This window comes from Liolophura sinensis, chromosome 7 (genome assembly GCF_032854445.1).
Source record: "Liolophura sinensis isolate JHLJ2023 chromosome 7, CUHK_Ljap_v2, whole genome shotgun sequence".
NCBI lineage: Eukaryota > Metazoa > Mollusca > Polyplacophora > Chitonida > Chitonidae > Liolophura > Liolophura sinensis.
In genome coordinates, this window is record NC_088301.1 from 46,010,023 (window position 1) to 46,028,181 (window position 18,159).

At 36.2% G+C, this 18,159-nt stretch overlaps 1 protein-coding gene across 1 annotated transcript in view; it reads left to right on the plus strand.

Moving 5' to 3' along the window:
* LOC135471173 (ribitol-5-phosphate xylosyltransferase 1-like) overlaps positions 1-18,159 on the plus strand; it is a 49,023-nt gene that overhangs the window by 3,505 nt on the left and 27,359 nt on the right. The window contains exon 2 of the mRNA XM_064750268.1: positions 4,606-4,806. Coding sequence (XP_064606338.1) covers positions 4,606-4,806 — 201 coding nt within the window. The remainder of the gene's footprint in view (positions 1-4,605; positions 4,807-18,159) is intronic.

Below are 18,159 nucleotides of genomic sequence, written 5' to 3' on the forward strand. Positions count from 1 at the left end.
GGACATGGTTTTTAAGGCATTGTAATGACCTTGAATTCATATGAATGGGTTGGTGACACACTATACTAGCTGGTAGTATAAATGATTGTCATGTCATTGTGTGTATACATAATCGGATAGTGTATGTACAGTACATATCAAGATCAAAGATCTACTTTTGTACTAGTGTAAAGTTTCCTTCCTTGAATGTTCACGAGTCTCATCTACATGTATAACAAGAATCCTTGTAAGATGCCTTAGGTGTAATGACTTTGCCTGACTTGCAACCCAATAGCTCTTTTGGCCTGGTTATCATTGATACTGTGTTACATATATGGTGGTTCATCTTATACTGCCTATGAAGAGTGGATGAATGTAGTGGTGAAGGAGAGGGGGTAGATTGACATGTCATTAACCCCCTTAAGACATCATGACCCGCACACTCCTTAGGAACATCATGTAGCATCACATAACATCACATAGTATGTGGCCCATGCACAAGTGCATTCATAACATCATGTGTACATGTAATGTTTTTATAAAATTGTCTGCTTCTGATACATTTACTAGATTGTTGTGAAATTTTCAGAGAATAGCTTCATGAACATGTTCGTTGTTGCATCAGATTAGTGCTGGAATGACTATTTAACCCACAGATTGATACATGTATGTAAAAATTTACTGTCAGGAGTATATAAAGGCCTTAATATGACACTTCTAATGTCAATATTTAAGTTTTTCTGATAAGAAATTAATCAGATCTAAGACAAAATTCTCTTAATTGGCCCCATAAGGTGGATGAATCAATCAGAATGTGTCACTCATATAAACTTGCTAAACTTAACATGAAATGCTGTACCTAACACGTGTCACCGGTCAAGTATGACTGGTAATGAAATAACTGATGTTGTGTAATCTGTGTGCACATATGCATATGTATTGAGAGAGCTGAATTGCTGATGGCAAAGAATATGGCCTTCAAAGTGAAGTCAGTGAGTACAAAGTGGTATGGTAGAGTGATTCAGCTGGAGTCAAATGGCATTGTGTATAGCCAATAACAAGGTACATGTACATGTAACACCACAAGATGGGGATACTTAGGTTTTCTTCCTACTTTATGGTCTTTGTTATCTATATTGCGTCCTCAGCCATATCAAATTACACTGAAAGCTGCTCATTTGTTCCTCTAAACATTAAGCTCAAGTTATGGCAGTCATTGTTTCAGGTGTCGGAAATAGGCAAATCAATATCCCAGAGAGGAGAAGCAATAGAGAGGCACATACACATGTCAGTGCACGCTGTATTATTACCCAGCCTGTTCATGTCAGCATGTCATAAAAAGCCATCAGTGGAAAGGCACATGCACATGTAACAAGAACTATGAACCTATATCTGTGTATTAGGCCTGGCTAGCATGTCCTTCATCCTCTCGTTTCATGATTTTTGTACAGAGTGGATTGTAGCTTATAATTTGTACAAACTCACCACTGATATGCATGTTTTGTTGGCAATGATTTGGTATTAATTTGCCAAATTGTAATCCATCCGTTCATACCTACATGTAACAATTCACCCAACATTTGTTTCTTATCTATTATTCACTTTTGATAGGATAACTCTTGTCCATTGCAGAAGTAGAAAGTCAGTGATCATTTGCGTTCACAGTGATGTGCTGTCAGCAGAGCTTTGTTCCAGTGAGAACAGTGAAATATTTAACATAACTCAACGCTCGTGTCAGAAACATGTGCATTGTTTAAAGGAGAGTTGCTGTGTCAGTATTAATTAAGTATTAATCCTAACATGTTTCCACTTATTTTGTCGATGTTGCATACCTGATTTTGTATTCTCACCGATCAAGGCTTAGTGCCCTTTTAATCAGATGTACATGTACAGAGTAATTCTTATCCTGTCTTCATCATTTACAATGTTTTGATGAACACTATAACTATAAAAAAATCTTAGTGTAAATGAGGTCCTTAATTGCTCTAATCTTTAGGACAGATATTAGTAGTGATGAAAGCGAAAAATCTTTAAAAACCAAAGATATGTATACATGTATGTTCATGTATATGTTTCTCATGGGATGGCTAAACATGAGAAATTCTTTATCCTTGTTGGTTAAAAAGAGGAGAAACATCCCCAGCATCAGAAGGCTTAAAAAAAAATGTACATGTACTTTAATATGTAGAAATGTCAATACCATATGATCAGATTATCATGAGAGAAGCACGTGAAATAAGACAGACAAACGCAAATGACATACCTTAATTTCAAAACCTGTCTATTACGTGGGAACATTAAACCATGATTTACTCCATATATTAATTATTTTAGATCTGTTATTGACATACAGTGTACATATTATTTATATTTTCCCCAAACAAAATAGTGATTTACTGTAAGCTGGATATGTGTTACTACTGTTCCTCACTGAATGTTTCTCGGTGATTATCCCACTTAATGTGAGGTTGAATGGCTTCTCTTAGGACACACACCTGTGCTTCACCTCTTAGGCAAATGCCTCTTTCTGGGGTGCTTGACAGAAACACTCCAGTGACCCTAATAAGAAGGCAGCATTAACATCACCTTAATTACCTGTTACCTTGGTTACACATTACCAGTCTCAGGCAGATTGTTTGCTGGGTTTAATTGTCTTAATCTGTTTCCTCCTAAGTGAGAATATTGGGATGCTCAGTTGTGTTTGTAATACATCTGTACTTACTGGGTATTTTGATGTATTCTAATGAACTTGAAGCTGAATTCAGATGTACATGTATTCTTTTTTTTCTGGAAATATTTTTTAAAAAATACTAGTATGAAAAAGGTAAAAGAATAAGTATTAAATACGTTCCAAGAAACATATTTAGGTGCTGTTTGTCGAGTCAGTATCACAATTACATGTAGATCTGAGAACAGCAAGCACTGACATATTACATGATCTGTACATGTGCCCCTGTCTTTCCAGAAGTGTTATAAAAAATTGGCTTAGTTTAAATTATAAATATATCCCAGATCCTATATATCCTGTTTTATTTAATTCATTTCAGTTATAGTGACCATCCTAAACTTATTTCACATTTGGTATATGTGTGAATATTTTGTGTCTCTATTATTATCACTAGTCACATCGATGCATCAGGCTGTGGTTGTCATGCTGTTCTGGCACATTTTTGCCACACATCCGTTTCAGATTTGCATTATCTGGAGCACTTTCCCTGTAAATCTGGGTGCAGCTGGCTCCCTTCGTAACCAACCCATGTGTACAGTCCGTGAACTGTTGCCACATACAACTAGGTCCTGGCATTCCTGAGATTTGAAAAAAAGTCTGTTTTAAGTTTAAAAGATCACATTAACAATGTGAATTTTGTATTTCATGACATTTTTAGCCATGTTGCTTATGTCACACCCTGAGCATTGTTATCAGCCATCAGAAACAGGGAGAGCAGTTTTTGTAAATTGTAGGGGTGGTATGTTTAAAAGTACTGCATATATTGAGTTCAGGTTTTTGATACATGTACAGCGCAGTGACACCAGATAATCCATTGACTTGTAATAACCAGTAGTAGGGAGAGGAAACATTAATATGATTTGAATGCTTTCTCATGATTCTTGAGTAGAGTGCTTGGCGCTTTTGGAGTTTACACACCTCTTTTCAATTTCGTGACCGCCTGCGTATTAAATATATATGTTTATTGTGAGACGACATTTGGGATTCATGCACCCACCCCCTCACCTGTAACAGCTGTTGATGCCTCCTCTCTTTGTTGATACATCTGAATCTCCTTGATCACGGTAGCTATTCAACATTTAAACATGTGGAGGATATTTTGGCATGAGTTTCCCCTCCAGTTATTAGCTGTTAATGTCGCAAATAGACAAGTAGGAAATACTTGAACTTGACAAATTTTTATGGGATGGAACATTGTACATATATTGGATGGTGAAATGAGAAACCTGAAAAGATTTTCAAGACTTAAAGTGATTTATTTGTAAATATCATTTTTTTGTAGGGCTTATCATATTGAAAAATTTGCAATTACATGTATCTTCACTTTACTGTCCAGATCCATATATTATAGTGCAGTGTAATTGTGTTAAGAACAGTGTTTTTAATTGTAATCTTGATATAAAATACATGTTTATCATTGTGAATGACAACTGTTGTTTCGTTGTCGAATAATTTTATTTCCATGGTGATCGTATTATAGCACTTAACCTCTTTGGTGGCCTACTGGTCAGAGAGTCCGCCTCGAAGTTGGGAGATGTACATGTCTACAGTGTATACAATGTATGCACAATATATGTACACACACCTAATGGTTCCTCGTCGTCATATGACTGAAAAATTGTTAAGTGCAACATTGAAACCCCAAGCACACATAAGGTGATAAGCATACTGTACATGTAATAGCCATCATCTTACAAGATTTCGTGTTATGTTGGGTCTAGGTACGTCATGTGTACATGGTGTTCATGAATACAGTCTCTGAAGATTTAATTATGTGCGTCTGTGATTTAGTTTTCTCCTCGTGACTCTACCAAAGGAAGAAAATTATCTGACAGAAAGAAGTAGAGCTCATCCAAAGGTGTAGATGCATAATACTGGTTTCTTTCTACTACTCACAGATTTTCAAGACGATGACCATGAGTGGAATCCCTGGGGTGAGGCTTTCGAAAATGATGACCAGCCACAGAAGTTTGAGCAGCCTCAGTTTGTCTTGGGTAGAGAGCGCCCCTTGGGGAACATGAGAGGCCACCAGGGAGGTTTTCCAAACCTTAATAGGTCACAAGAGTTTGAAGTGGAAATCTGGGGGAAAGCTGCCATTGGTAAGTCACGTTCTGAACTCTGAAATTCCTGATTTTCTTACATGTTTCTACAAGGTTAGAACTATGAATGGATCACCCAGTAGGCCCAGGGAATTTCTACTTTTCATGTTCTCTATTTCATTATTATTATTATTTATTTATTTAATTGTTTAATTATTTATTTAGTTTTACTTTTTCATTTTTTTTTCTTCACATTCAATTCATGTCCGGTCCTAGATCTGTCTAACACTGTTACACATATGTATAAGCCCTATCTAGAAACCATTAATAGGGTTCAGCTGGCTCACATCAGAGTCGTGGGATCTTAGAATGTGAAGAGAACTGAAGCTGCAGTTGACCTGATAGAAAGGGTTGCCCAAGAACACCCACTGCTGGGAGTTTAAATTCATGCTTTATCTACAATTTCCATGTATGACCCTATTGTTTTGTTACAAAGGAATCGCTGGAGGAATTAGGCGTACTTGTTTTCGTACTTGTATGATCCTATTGTTCTGTTGAAGAGCTCCAGTCCCAGGAATAAAGGAGCCAAGCTTTAAGTACAATGTACATGTACTGTTACATGTATGATCCTATTTTTCTGTTACAAAGCTCCAGGGCGCCTCCGTGGCTCAGTTGGTTAGCATGTTGGTGCAGCATAATAACCCAGGAGCTTCTCACCAATGCGGTCGCTGTGAGTTCAAGTCCAGCTCATGCTGGCATCCTCTCCTCGGCCGTATTTGGGAAGGTCTACCAGTGACCAGAACATGGTTGTGGGTTTTCCCCAAGCTCTGCCTGGTTTCCTCCCACCATAATGCTGGCCGCTGTTGTATAAATGAATTATTCTTGAGTACGGCGTAAAACACCAATCAAATAAATAAATACAAAACTCCAGCTGTAGGAATTAGAAGTCCTGCTTTATGTACTTGTACGATCCTATTTTTCTGTTTCAAAGCTCCAGCTGTAGGAATTAGGAGTCCTGCTTTATGTACTTGTATGATCCTATTTTTCTGTTTCAAAGCTCCAGCTGTAGGAATTAGGAGTCCTGCTTTATGTACTTGTATGATCCTATTTTTCTGTTTCAAAGCTCCAGCTGTAGGAATTAGGAGTCCTGCTTTATGTACTTGTACGATCCCATTTTTCTGTTTCAAAGCTCCAGCTGTAGGAATTAGGAGTCCTGCTTTATGTACTTGTATGATCCCATTTTTCTATTTCAAAGCTCCAGCTGTAGGAATTAGGAGTCCTGCTTTATGTACTTGTATGATCCCATTTTTCTGTTTCAAAGCTCCAGCTGTAGAATTAGGAGTCCTGCTTTATGTACTTGTATGATCCCATTTTTTCTATTTCAAAGCTCCAGCTGTAGGAATTAGGAGTCCTGCTTTATGTACTTGTACGATCCCATTTTTCTATTCAAAGCTCCAGCTGTAGGAATTAGAAGTCCTGCTTTATGTACTTGTACGATCCTATTTTTCTATTTCAAAGCTCCAGCTGTAGGAATTAGGAGTCCTGCTTTATGTACTTGTATGATCCTATTTTTCTATTTCAAAGCTCCAGCTGTAGGAATTAGGAGTCCTGCTTCATGTGCTTGTACGATCCTATTTTTCTATTTCAAAGCTCCAGCTGTAGGAATTAGGAGTCCTGCTTTATGTACTTGTATGATCCTATTTTTCTATTTCAAAGCTCCAGCTGCAGGAATTAGGAGTACTACTTTACATGTATATAATTGTATGATCCTGTTGTTTTGTTACAAAGTTCCAGCTATGCATAGTAGGGAGTGCTGCTCTTCGTATTGTACGATTCTGTTGTTTTGTTTCAGATCTCCTGCTCCAGGTTTTAGGAGTTATATGTTATGTAAATGTACAGTCCTATTGTTTTGTTACAAAGTTTTTGCTGCATGATTGAATTAACTGACATAATCCTAAAGTTATAATGTTATAGGGCTTCAGAGTTAATACTGTGTTCTGACTGTACTTGTACATATCTCGAGGGTGGTTGACTTAACCAATATTTTATAACATTGACTAATTTTAGGCTTATACTGCCCATGAATTGCATTCATTGATTACCTATGTTTATGTACCTGTGCATGAAGAACAATTTGCTGCTATGACTGACAATTTTTACCAGATATACAACCACTTTGCTTCTAGGGGTGAATACCATTTACACCCTCTTTTAAATCATAACCAAAATGTTCAAAGCTTTGGCTAGGTGATATATTTACATGCCAGCAGGTTTCTTACTTTATTTATCAATAAACACACATGATAAAAACAATGAGTTAGGATGGAACACTGTGTAGCTAGTCTTGTGCTTCTGAGTATGCTTTAGGGATGAGGAACTAATGTCCAAATATTTATAGTAAACAAACACTTGAGTTTGCCAGTTGAAAATAGGAGGTTGCAATAAATTTCCTAAACTTTGTAAATCTCTCTGTATAATATTGGTGTGTGTATTACATCCCAGGATGATTTACATGTACAATGTAGACATGTCTTCATTTATGCATGTTCTGAGGTCAAACCTTCATAAGAAGGTAACTAATCAGAATGTGTTTCCGCTAGGCTCACATTGTACCTGTGGTATGTAGTTTAAGTTTTTGGTATGGAGACCCCAAAATCCTTCCACCAATTTAGATTCAGAACGCTTTTAGATGGAAAATTACACATGCATGAACTAAAAAGAATTTCAGAAAACAAAAAATTAGTTTTCACATTGGGTGAAATGAAATTTTAGCACAGCTCTAAATTTTGTTCCGTTTTTTTTATGTTATATTTATAGGCATACTGTTATTGGAAAAATGCCTTTCTTTCAACACTTATGAAATTAAACTCTTAAAAATGAAGACCTCTGTGAATTGGCCATACTAGCTGATGTAATTTCATCTGCATAATTGAATTTCCAATAAGCTAAAGCCATTCTTAAGAAACCTTAAGAATAATTAGAGCAAATTATGTATGTGTAATGTAGCTATAAGTTGAAACATTACTTAATGTATCGCAGATATGCATCTAACAGATACATGTACTCTCACATTACATGTTACAAATTATCATCTTAAACTGCCTGTTTTTGCTGCCCAAAAATATACATTTAGATAAACCATTTCCAATACAGTATTAACAGGGATTAGGCTCCAAAAGTTTTGTTAAGATTAGAACCTGGTTCCACATATAGCATAAAGCTAAGTTTATGCAAGTACATGTTTTTATGCTTAAATTATGTATATATCAGTATATACACTGAACATCTGAACACTGTATTGATCAGATGCTTTCCTTTGAATTGGGAAGTTTTTAGGGAGACTACAGTAGACCTATTTCCTTGCTTGAATCAGTGGGTGGGGACGGGTCATGTAGGTTGAGATAGTATTGGCCTTGAGGGGAGGGCAGAAGGATTCAGACAAGTCTGGTGGAGTTTAGGGTTACTCTATCTGTAGATGAGACCTGTGACAGACCTTGAAATTAAAAGTCTACATGCTTGCACATGTACTGGCATTAGAAGGTCTGCATGGTAGGAATCCATAGAGAGTTGTGTGTAGATTTCTGTTCTGCACACGAAACTGTTCAGGCTACGACTTCAGTGTCACCATGCTTGTATCAAATGTACATGTAGTGCGAATGTTTATCTGTGGTGTAACTTTCAGTTACAGCTGCTGTAAATGAAACATGTATGCATGTGGATATTATTTACATATCGAATGAAATATCTGTGTCAGCACACATACACTTGTATTGCTGTGGGGTTTGCTTTGAGGCTGAAAACATAGCAAAGATATACTGCTGTAATACTGCACATATTCATTTGACAAGGAGGAAACAGTCACTGTTGACAGATTGTCTATCTTTTAATATGGTAAATTTAACTTGTTGCTAGCTGGTTGATGGAGTATGCATTTAGGGTGATGAATGTGCTTTACCTGCATAAAAGAACAGCATAAAGTGTTCCATTTCAGCTGTTAGCAAACGTTAACTATCATCTTGAAAACAGCAAAGCATATTGAATCACAATTAAATGTGAGAGAAACTTTGAATTAAACAGCTTTTTTTTTTCCTTATTTTTTTTTTTTGAAGTTTTAATGCATGTGTGAATAGTGTAACATCAAACAGTGAAAGTAACAGATAGTTTAAGAGTTTAGTCCTTCAATTTAACTGTTGTCACAGGAGGAAAATAAACGGATCGTGTACACCAGGGTGTTTTGAAACAAATTGGGCATGTAAGGTGCATATCATTCAGTCTGTATATTGTATAGACCCAAATTGGGGGAAATTGGGATATAGGCGTTAAGAGATTCCTGGCCATTTCTGCTCATTAATATAATGAACCAAGGTTGTAAAGGTATAAATAGAAACTCTATCCCAGAATTGTTCTAATGTTGAACGCCTGGGAGTATGTTAACATTGTACATTTAAACAGTGAGTTAGACCGCAATACGCTGAGGCAGCAGTTGCACTTCCTTTAATTAAGAGCCTGGTTCCTGGGATATGTCCATAAATAGACAGTTAGGTGCAATGCCATTATTTACAGCACGCTTCATTTACCAGGCTGTTAAAAAAATGTGCTGCATGCGAGAGCTGGGCATTGCGCCATAGTTCTGGTTTGATACCTTCATAGACCCTAAAAGCAGGTGACTGACTGTTTCTACAATTTGTGCAATGTCGGTTGCTTGGAATGAATCCAGAAATACTTTTGTATAGTACAGTGAGCGCCTCCAAATAAGAGTAATTTACATGTTAGGTGTACATACTATTTAAGTATTGTCAATACTACACCAGGTTTCTTACTGTCATCATATAAGTGAAATGTCCTTGGTATTACTGAGCTTCTGATTTTAGGGTATCCTGACGTGGCATTTGTCAGAAAATTGCTTATCTATATTTGACTGTATCTTTGTCCCAATTTTACACAACACAACAACCAACCCATCAAAATTGTTCTAGTTAACACATGGGGTATCCAGAAACTATAGACTAATAAAACCCTTTCTAATTACATCATGCCATTACCTTGTAAGACAATGGCATGTGCCGAAGCATGCAGAATTTTCTAAATTTTAAACTTAATGACACAACCTATGACACAAAACAAGCTTTGTTAATCCCCCTAGGGCCTCTTGCTCACAAATTTCGACATCTCTGACAACAACAGTGTCAAATTTATTATCAAAAGTTTACAGTTTATGTTGGTTACATATCTTTAACTGTTTAATGATGTGAAATATGATTCTTTAAAAAATCACAGGAGGGTTGCCCTAAATTAACACATGAATGTTTTTCAACACGATAGTTCTTACTTGCATGTGAAAAATGCAAAGAAATGCATGTTTTAGTCCATGCCATTGTCTTTGAACAGGCTTAGATTAATCTATATTTCTGGTGGTTTTATATGTTATGTATATGTTCACTGTTTGATAACCATTACGTTGAACATTTTATTGTTGGGCTATGTTTAGTATAAACCAAGATATGATCGAAAGCAAATTTGTTGATATCCAACAACATGAGACCTAAATTCTAGGAAAAGTGCTTACTACAGGGTTCCTACAGGGTTCCTACAGGGTTTTTAAAATCTTGAAAAGTCTGAAATTTGAAAAGGCCTTTCTAGGCCTTTAAAAGCCTGGGTAATCAGTTTTTCCTTGTGGTTGAACCAACCTGAGCTACCATGTATAGTACTCTGTCATGCACATGTACATGTGGTAATAGGTGCAGTGGCAGTACATTGTGGTTGGGTCGGGCACCATGTCTGGTGTTTGGTATAGTGTTAACCAGTGAGGCACGACTATGCATGCACATGTAATTATGTCAATTGTCAGCATACCACATTCTCTTCAAAGCTATGTGAAGCTCAAAGCAAATCAACTAACAGTATATTTGGAAAAGAATTGCAGTTTACATGCAGTTATCCTCTGTAGAATATAGATTTGGAAGAGGAAATATCTGTGTCTTTAGTTGAAGTAAACTTGAAATATCACCATTTTGTTAAACTTGGTCATCTTTATTCCTCTGTGTGGACACTAGAATCGTGTAAGGTTTCTGATTTTGTGGACAAGTGTGTGATTATAATCCTCTTTCATATGCAAATGCTTATAAACCTGAGCATGTCCATTACAGGGACAGGACTAACAGTAAATGTAGCCAATATATTGTGTTCATGATTACACATTTCCCATGCTCCCAGTCTCAAGGTAATACAAAGGTAATAAAGGCAATACATGTAAGTGTGGAAAGGAACAAAGATCTAAAGGGTAAAATAATTAAGAATTCAAGACATCATTGTACATGTTAGTTGGTTTACATCACTATGTTGCCGGCTGTATTTTCTTATTCCTTCTGTAGATAAAGAGATAGTATCAAATTGAGTTATAACTCTGAAGTAGAGTACTATTGTATTGGAAAGGACACTTCATAAAATGTACTGTCTGACTGTGTCATTATAAGATGCTGATGGGTTGAGCAAGATAGATATAGTGGTTGCATTTTTTGAAAGCTTGCTATAAAGGCGAGCATTACGTCTTTAGGTTTAAATAATAATTGCATTATCTGATGTAGTTTTGAATGGCTGGTTCCGGACACTGGGGTCTTTAACAGGGGGGGGGGGGGGTAGAATTAAGGTACAGCGACATGTTAAACAAACACCAGTGTTTGTTTTCCCCAGTGGATATCATTAAAACCCTCTGCAGGGGCTCAACATTTTATTACCTCATAAAACCTTTCACAACAGCCACATAGTATCATGCTGAATGATGATTTGTCCTTCCCTGATGGTGGTGTAATTACAAGCAGAGCTTGAGCCACACGGATTATTTACTTATTGTATATGCCCCTTTTGAACATGTCATGTCATTCATGTATGGCTAATGGATTGTTAGCAGATAAAGTTTTTAAGGATCTGATAATATTGAATAAATTTTGAAAAAATACAGAAAGACGTTTTAAGATTTTCCTGTTGTATGCTTTTATTTGAAGTCAGACTGACCTGTGCATGATTCTGTGATTGTTATGTTGTAAATGAAACAGAAGTCACGTCCATTTATAAACTTTCATAATTTAGAGAAATTACCAGAAATGTGAATTGAGTTACCCTTTGATGGGGTCTTTTAAACTAGTTAAACTAGTCTACATGTAGCAAGTTGATAGATCTTGATATCAAGACCTATTAAGATGGATTAAACATATATTCCTATTTTTTCTGATGTTTTTAATGATCTGGTGTTAAAGGTGAAAGGTCAAAACTTCTTGGTGTTTTAAGCTTGGAAATGTAAAAAATATATAGGTCAAGCACCTTGGCTGAAGTGTTGTTGACCTTGTGCACATGTATTTTGGGGAGGTATGAAGCTTAAGGGGCAGACTCCTGTGAGGGCTGCACTTTGATGTCGGTAAACAGTGATAGCTAGTGTAGATATTTTAACATTAAAACCTTTATTTCAGCACTTATACATTTACCCAATTTTATAGTTTTGAACAGACAGGTTGTAAACTTCAAACACATCTCTGTTGGTCATGAAATTCAGGAACTAGTGATTCAGACTTCCAACCATACCTGTAGATATATATATTAATGTTTCAGTTAAAACTTACATACAGGTATATACACATATCTATAAAGTAGAAATTGCTGTTAATATTGAGAAGACTGAATATTACATGTAAAATGCCAGGCTAACATTGTACGTAATTAGTTACATGCACATCCATATTACTGACTCAAAATGTATATTTACTATAAACATATTTGATTGTAGCAATGTGGGATGAAACAGCCTTGTAACATTATAAAGTATATGTACATGTGAATTTAAGCTGACTTCATGCTGCTTGTGTCAGCAGAGGTCAACCCGGGTTCGCTGTGAACATAAATCTTGATGATCAACTAACAGTTCTGTTAATAATGTTGATGTTTACACATGTTAAAAAAATATAGATTAAGCAAGCAAATGATCTTGTAGTACATGTAAATGAATAAAAATGTAGTTAATTGTGTGCATGTATAAACATGTACATATGGTGAAATTTCATCCTTAAAAGTGCATTTGTAGAGGCAAATAATTGTCATAAAATATTACATGTACTTTTGATGCTAAACATTTTACAGTAGTGTTTGTGCTGTCAAATATCTTTGGTTTGGCCTTTAACAACTAGAACTCTTTAAGCTAGAGGCTGAGGCTGTCCCTATACAATGCGAAAACAATACAAATACTGCTATAGATGAAAAAACATAAATATGACATTAAATTGAAACATTAGAGTATACTGATGTTTGCTTTATTATTATTTTCCCCTCAATGTAACTAATTGTACTAATTCATGTTTGCCGAACTAGCTTACATGTAGCATTAATCATCTTTATTCATATTCCATCCAATACATTTACATATCTATAATAGCAACCCTGTTGCTATTGTGTAATGGGTAATTTTCTAGATGTATAATTTTGTTATACCTGTGACAGGTTTCTAGGCTTGTCATATTATACACATTACCTACATCAGTTGATTATCGGGGCTTAAGTGCCTTAAAGGGTGGGGTTGTTGTATGTTCGTCATCTGGGAGGCAGGCCTGACCTGTTTGCCTGGACAGACCCATATATACACCCAGACCAGACATTTCAGTTGGCCATAGTAAACAAGCTAAAGAATAGACTAATGTCCTTAGTGTTGGTGTAGGATCAAGCTTGACACAGACAATGGTTGTAGGGAGACCTTTACTAGAATGGTTTTAACACATTGTACAGAAGAATTTGTGTCCTAACTATTAAGGAACAGTGACCTACAGTGTGTATGTATGCCCACCTAAGGTGTTTAATAATCCCAGATGTGGTTATGAAGGGAAATCGGTTTTTTATTCCACAGGATGCAAGAAATGCAAAGTATATGTAATAGGGTGTACAAAGGTTTATTATGGCTACAGCCTGCATGACTTGCAGTTAATTGCTTAAAAATAGAAGCCCATTGTTTTGGAGTAAATTGACACACATACAATTTTGCCCTCTTCATGCATACTGGGGTAGGATAGGACAGCTGATTGTTCTAAGTGTGTTGTGTTATTTATTATTTATTTGATTGGTGTTTACGCCGTACTCAAGATATTTCACTTATACGACCGCGGCCAGCATTATAGTGTTTTAGAAACCAGGCAGAGCCCGGGGGAAACCCCACGGACCATCCGCAGGTTGCTGTCCAGACTTCCCACGTATGACCGGAGAGGAAGCCAGCATGAGCTTGAACTCACAGCGACCGCATTGGTGAGAGACTTCTGGGTCATTACGCTGCACTAGCGCACTAACCAACTGAGCCACGGAGGCCTCCCTAAGGTGTTGTGAAATTGGAAACAATTTAATTTATGATACTGATTTTCACTTTATTACATATATAGTGAAAATTTGCGTAGCTTAAGCTTAAAAATCTTAATTAACATTACGATGTTTAAAATCACAAAATATCTTTGAATAACTATCCTTAGTAAGATGAATTGTGCATGTTTCGTACAAAGAAGGGCACCCTGGTTTTCTTTCATGTGTGTTATTTATGGCTTTCTAAAGAGGATGGAATTCCAACAATTTTTTCAACAGCAGAGGTCTAAACTTAATAGCAATATTGAATGCAAGTCATGAATTAATATACAATAAAACATAAGTCAAAATAATGGCCTTTGTCACATTCACACTGTCATGTGTATTCTTGAAAATGGATGTGTTACATGGGTTAACTTTATGCTGTACATGGTGTATTTGTAGGACTTTAGCTGATCTTTTATACATTCAAAATGTATCTATAGCTGCCTCACTTCTCACTGCTTATGTTATCTGATTCAGCCAGATGTAAATCACCAGCTGTTTCAAGGGACACTATAGGCTGTCACTCAGCAGGCCATCTTGTACCCAGTAAATGTGGAATATGATAACCTTAGGAGTTAAGAAATCTATATACCCAGAAGAAAGGCCCTCTGCAATCTATCAGCTGCACACTGTACAGCGTACATATATACATGTAGAAAATAGAGCCAAAGCAAAGCTTCTCTGCAGTGCTTTCCTACTGCTATAACCAGCATTCCCACATGTCACAGGTTAAGATGGTAATGATAAATCTTTGACCATTTGACTAAAAAACATAGAAAAACATTTTTGTCTTATTTTTTCTCTTGTAACACAAATGATTGTCATTGAGGTCATTAAAGGTCATGTTTTCACGCGCCTCTCTCAAATGTAATCAAATACAAGTTATGTAGATTTCTGTGCTCCATCCACATATCTGAAAAGGCGATATATAGGGGTAGAGCATTTATACATGTTTGTTTGATGTACTCTCTACTCACAACTCTTCTTATTTTCATATTCTCAAGTTTACCTGGGCATATCGATTGTTATTCTTCAACTTAGACGGACATGTCCATTGTGATCTTGTAAATATGTACATTGGCATAAATGGGAAAACTTGTACATGGACATGTACATGTGCATGTGTGATTGTTGTAAGCACAAGTACTCAAACGACTGTACATAGAACTCACCGTCACATTTATCTGCTTATATAGTTCTATTGGATAAGCCCAGGCATATTGTGTTTTGTACACATTAAAAATTGTATCCAGTTCCGATAAAGTTCAAGTAGGGTAAAAGATAAGGGATAAACAGATAGGTCTGTTGGGGTTACCAGGTACTCAGGACACAGGTACAGGTAGGTATACAGTTAACAGTAACATGTGTACACAGTTAAATGTACAAATGTAGATACTAAACTATATGTACATGGACACTCTGTTGATTATTTGCATGGATCTACATATAACTTTAAAAGGTATATTGCAATAAAAGCATAACAGAGATGCTTTAGAGTGACACTGGACAGAATCAGAATAAAGTTAACCGATGAAACTTTTTCTTGCACATGTAATGGTCTTTCCAACATCATTGAACTACATGTATGTAGACTACATTTATACTTTCAGGTAACTACCTTTTCTCATATCAAAGAGCAACTATCAGTGCAATTTATGCCCACTTAATTTGATTTTGAAGACAGAACTATGTTGATCGGATTGGCCAATTTCAGGGCTTCACAGAAAAAATGGGTAATGCTTCCGGCTACAAAACCCCCAGTTGCTCCATATCATTGGGTTGATTTATGCCAAGTTTCATAGGACAAGTTTTTGCTAATTATCACCTGAACACGTCTTTACCAGATGACAAGATTGACAACTAGATGTTTGAAAGTGCTGCAATTCCAAAGCTCATACAAGAATGACAGGATATATTCACTTAATTTGCCAGTAGTTTGCAGAACATACAGACTTTTCTTTTTTAATTCATATTATTCACATTTCCAATTTTAAAACTAGCTACCTTAATATTACATTAACTTTGGATAATTGTCTATTTTAAATTCTAATAAAAATTAAATTTGACATGGTACTAACTTAATGAATAATCCTCTAGCACATGCATTTCTATCTGACATGTACATACATGTAAGCATGTGTTGTAGTTATAGATATGGCTATCAAAGAGAGTTGCTTAATTATTTTTTTTATTCATCAAAGGTAGGACAGACACGCTCAACTTTTTCTCAGCATGGTAAATTAGTATTGATAAAGCAATCAGCCATTCTTAAGCAGGCTTTCAGGCAGAGCTAAGAACCTGAGATAAACCATCAAATCAAGCACAGACCCATCAACTTCCTTGAATAATATCCCAGGGAACTTCAGTGTCTAAGAAGAGAATTTTATGCTCAGTCAGTCTCGATGCAAATTTGAGGTGCCTCTCCCAGGCAGTTAATGGTGGTGTAAGGGTGCCAAAGTGGATGCTGGTTAATTGATACTCGTGGGTAATATGTCATGATCAAATTCCACCTATTCCAGAACAACCCTGTTCAAATCATCAAGCTCTAACATGTTCTCCCCTGAGGCAGTGGCAGCTGGCAAAGTGTTAACTCCACTCATGTCATGTCCACCTGTACACCAATATCACTTTTCCTTATATATATTTTTTTTATTTTTGTGGGGGGGGGAGGGCAAATTTAAAGTTTACCAGTTTCGCTTTGTCTCTCAACAGGTTGAACCACAATACAAGGGTATCAGATTAGTTAAGAAATTCTTTCACCTTTGAGAAGTTTTGATTCAGGATTCAGCAGTGTGGTGTGGGCTGAGTTTATCTGAATGAATTTTATTTTATTGGGGCACATTCTGGCTCAGACAGTTTAAGCACTGTCTTGCTGCAATAAGGGGTGTTCATGTTCACGTCAATAGAAACAAGCATGATTTGTATGTGTATGTGTGGTTCATGACCTTGCCTGCTGCAGATGAATTGTGAGTAATAATATATAAGAGGACTGTACAGCTATGTACTCTGTGAGGGAAAGCAAGATTCTTCATCAGTGATTGTATTTAGCATTAGAAGGACACTATTGTTCAGGTGTCCGTCACATAATGGTATCAGCTTTCTCTTTGCATAAAGTTTGAATAGTTCTCGTCAGAAGTGGTGTATTCGTAGACTCCTCCGCAGCGTCATAGTGATGTTTCATCTTCATATAGCCATAAACTAGTTGAACATTGTTCCAGTTCGGCTAGGTTATGAGATGATGAATTGTAGTTATATGTACCATAATGCATTGTAGAATACTCGTAAGTAATGGGCTGAAGCTAGGGAAAAACTATGATAAATAAAGTGAAACATTCCACCTTAAACACCAAGTTGTATGTTCACAAACAGCTAATGAGGATATACAGCTAACACCTGACCAACAATATTGGTTTGTCAGACTCCATGGATGCATGGACACTGTACAGACCCTAAGACTCAAAATTGCATGTGCCTTTGTGCGAGTCTGTAGAAGAAAAAAAATTGAATCACTTGGAATTTTTCTTTTGGCTTTTCTGCTTAACTTCGTGTGTGCTAGTTTTATTTGACCTAATGTATGGATGCCTGAATGGGCTTCCATGGGATATCTCATTTTCTCCGCAAAAGGTAATGAAACTTAATCCAAATGCTTTAAAAAAAGCCCAATAAGATAATTAAGCCTTGATTGTCATTGGTATTGCCATTTGAAGTTGAAATGATAAGACTGGTGTTTTTTTCTTTCTTGCTGTTTCAATAATGTGAAAGGTAAATGAAAAAAAAGTAATTCATTCACAACATTTGACTTTGAAAAATGAAAGATTTGAATAGCATCTGACTAATTACATGTCAAAGCCCTTTTCATTACCTTAAATGGCAATGTCAGATAAGGCTTTTACATCATGCAGAGGTGGTTTAATTATACCACAAACCCAATAAGTGTGATTTTAGAGAAGAAACTGAAAAAAATCTCAGTAAAGCTACAAGTATTCTGGAATATTCTCTTTCTGAGAAGTAATACATGACAGAATAAAAGTCCTTTGTCCATGT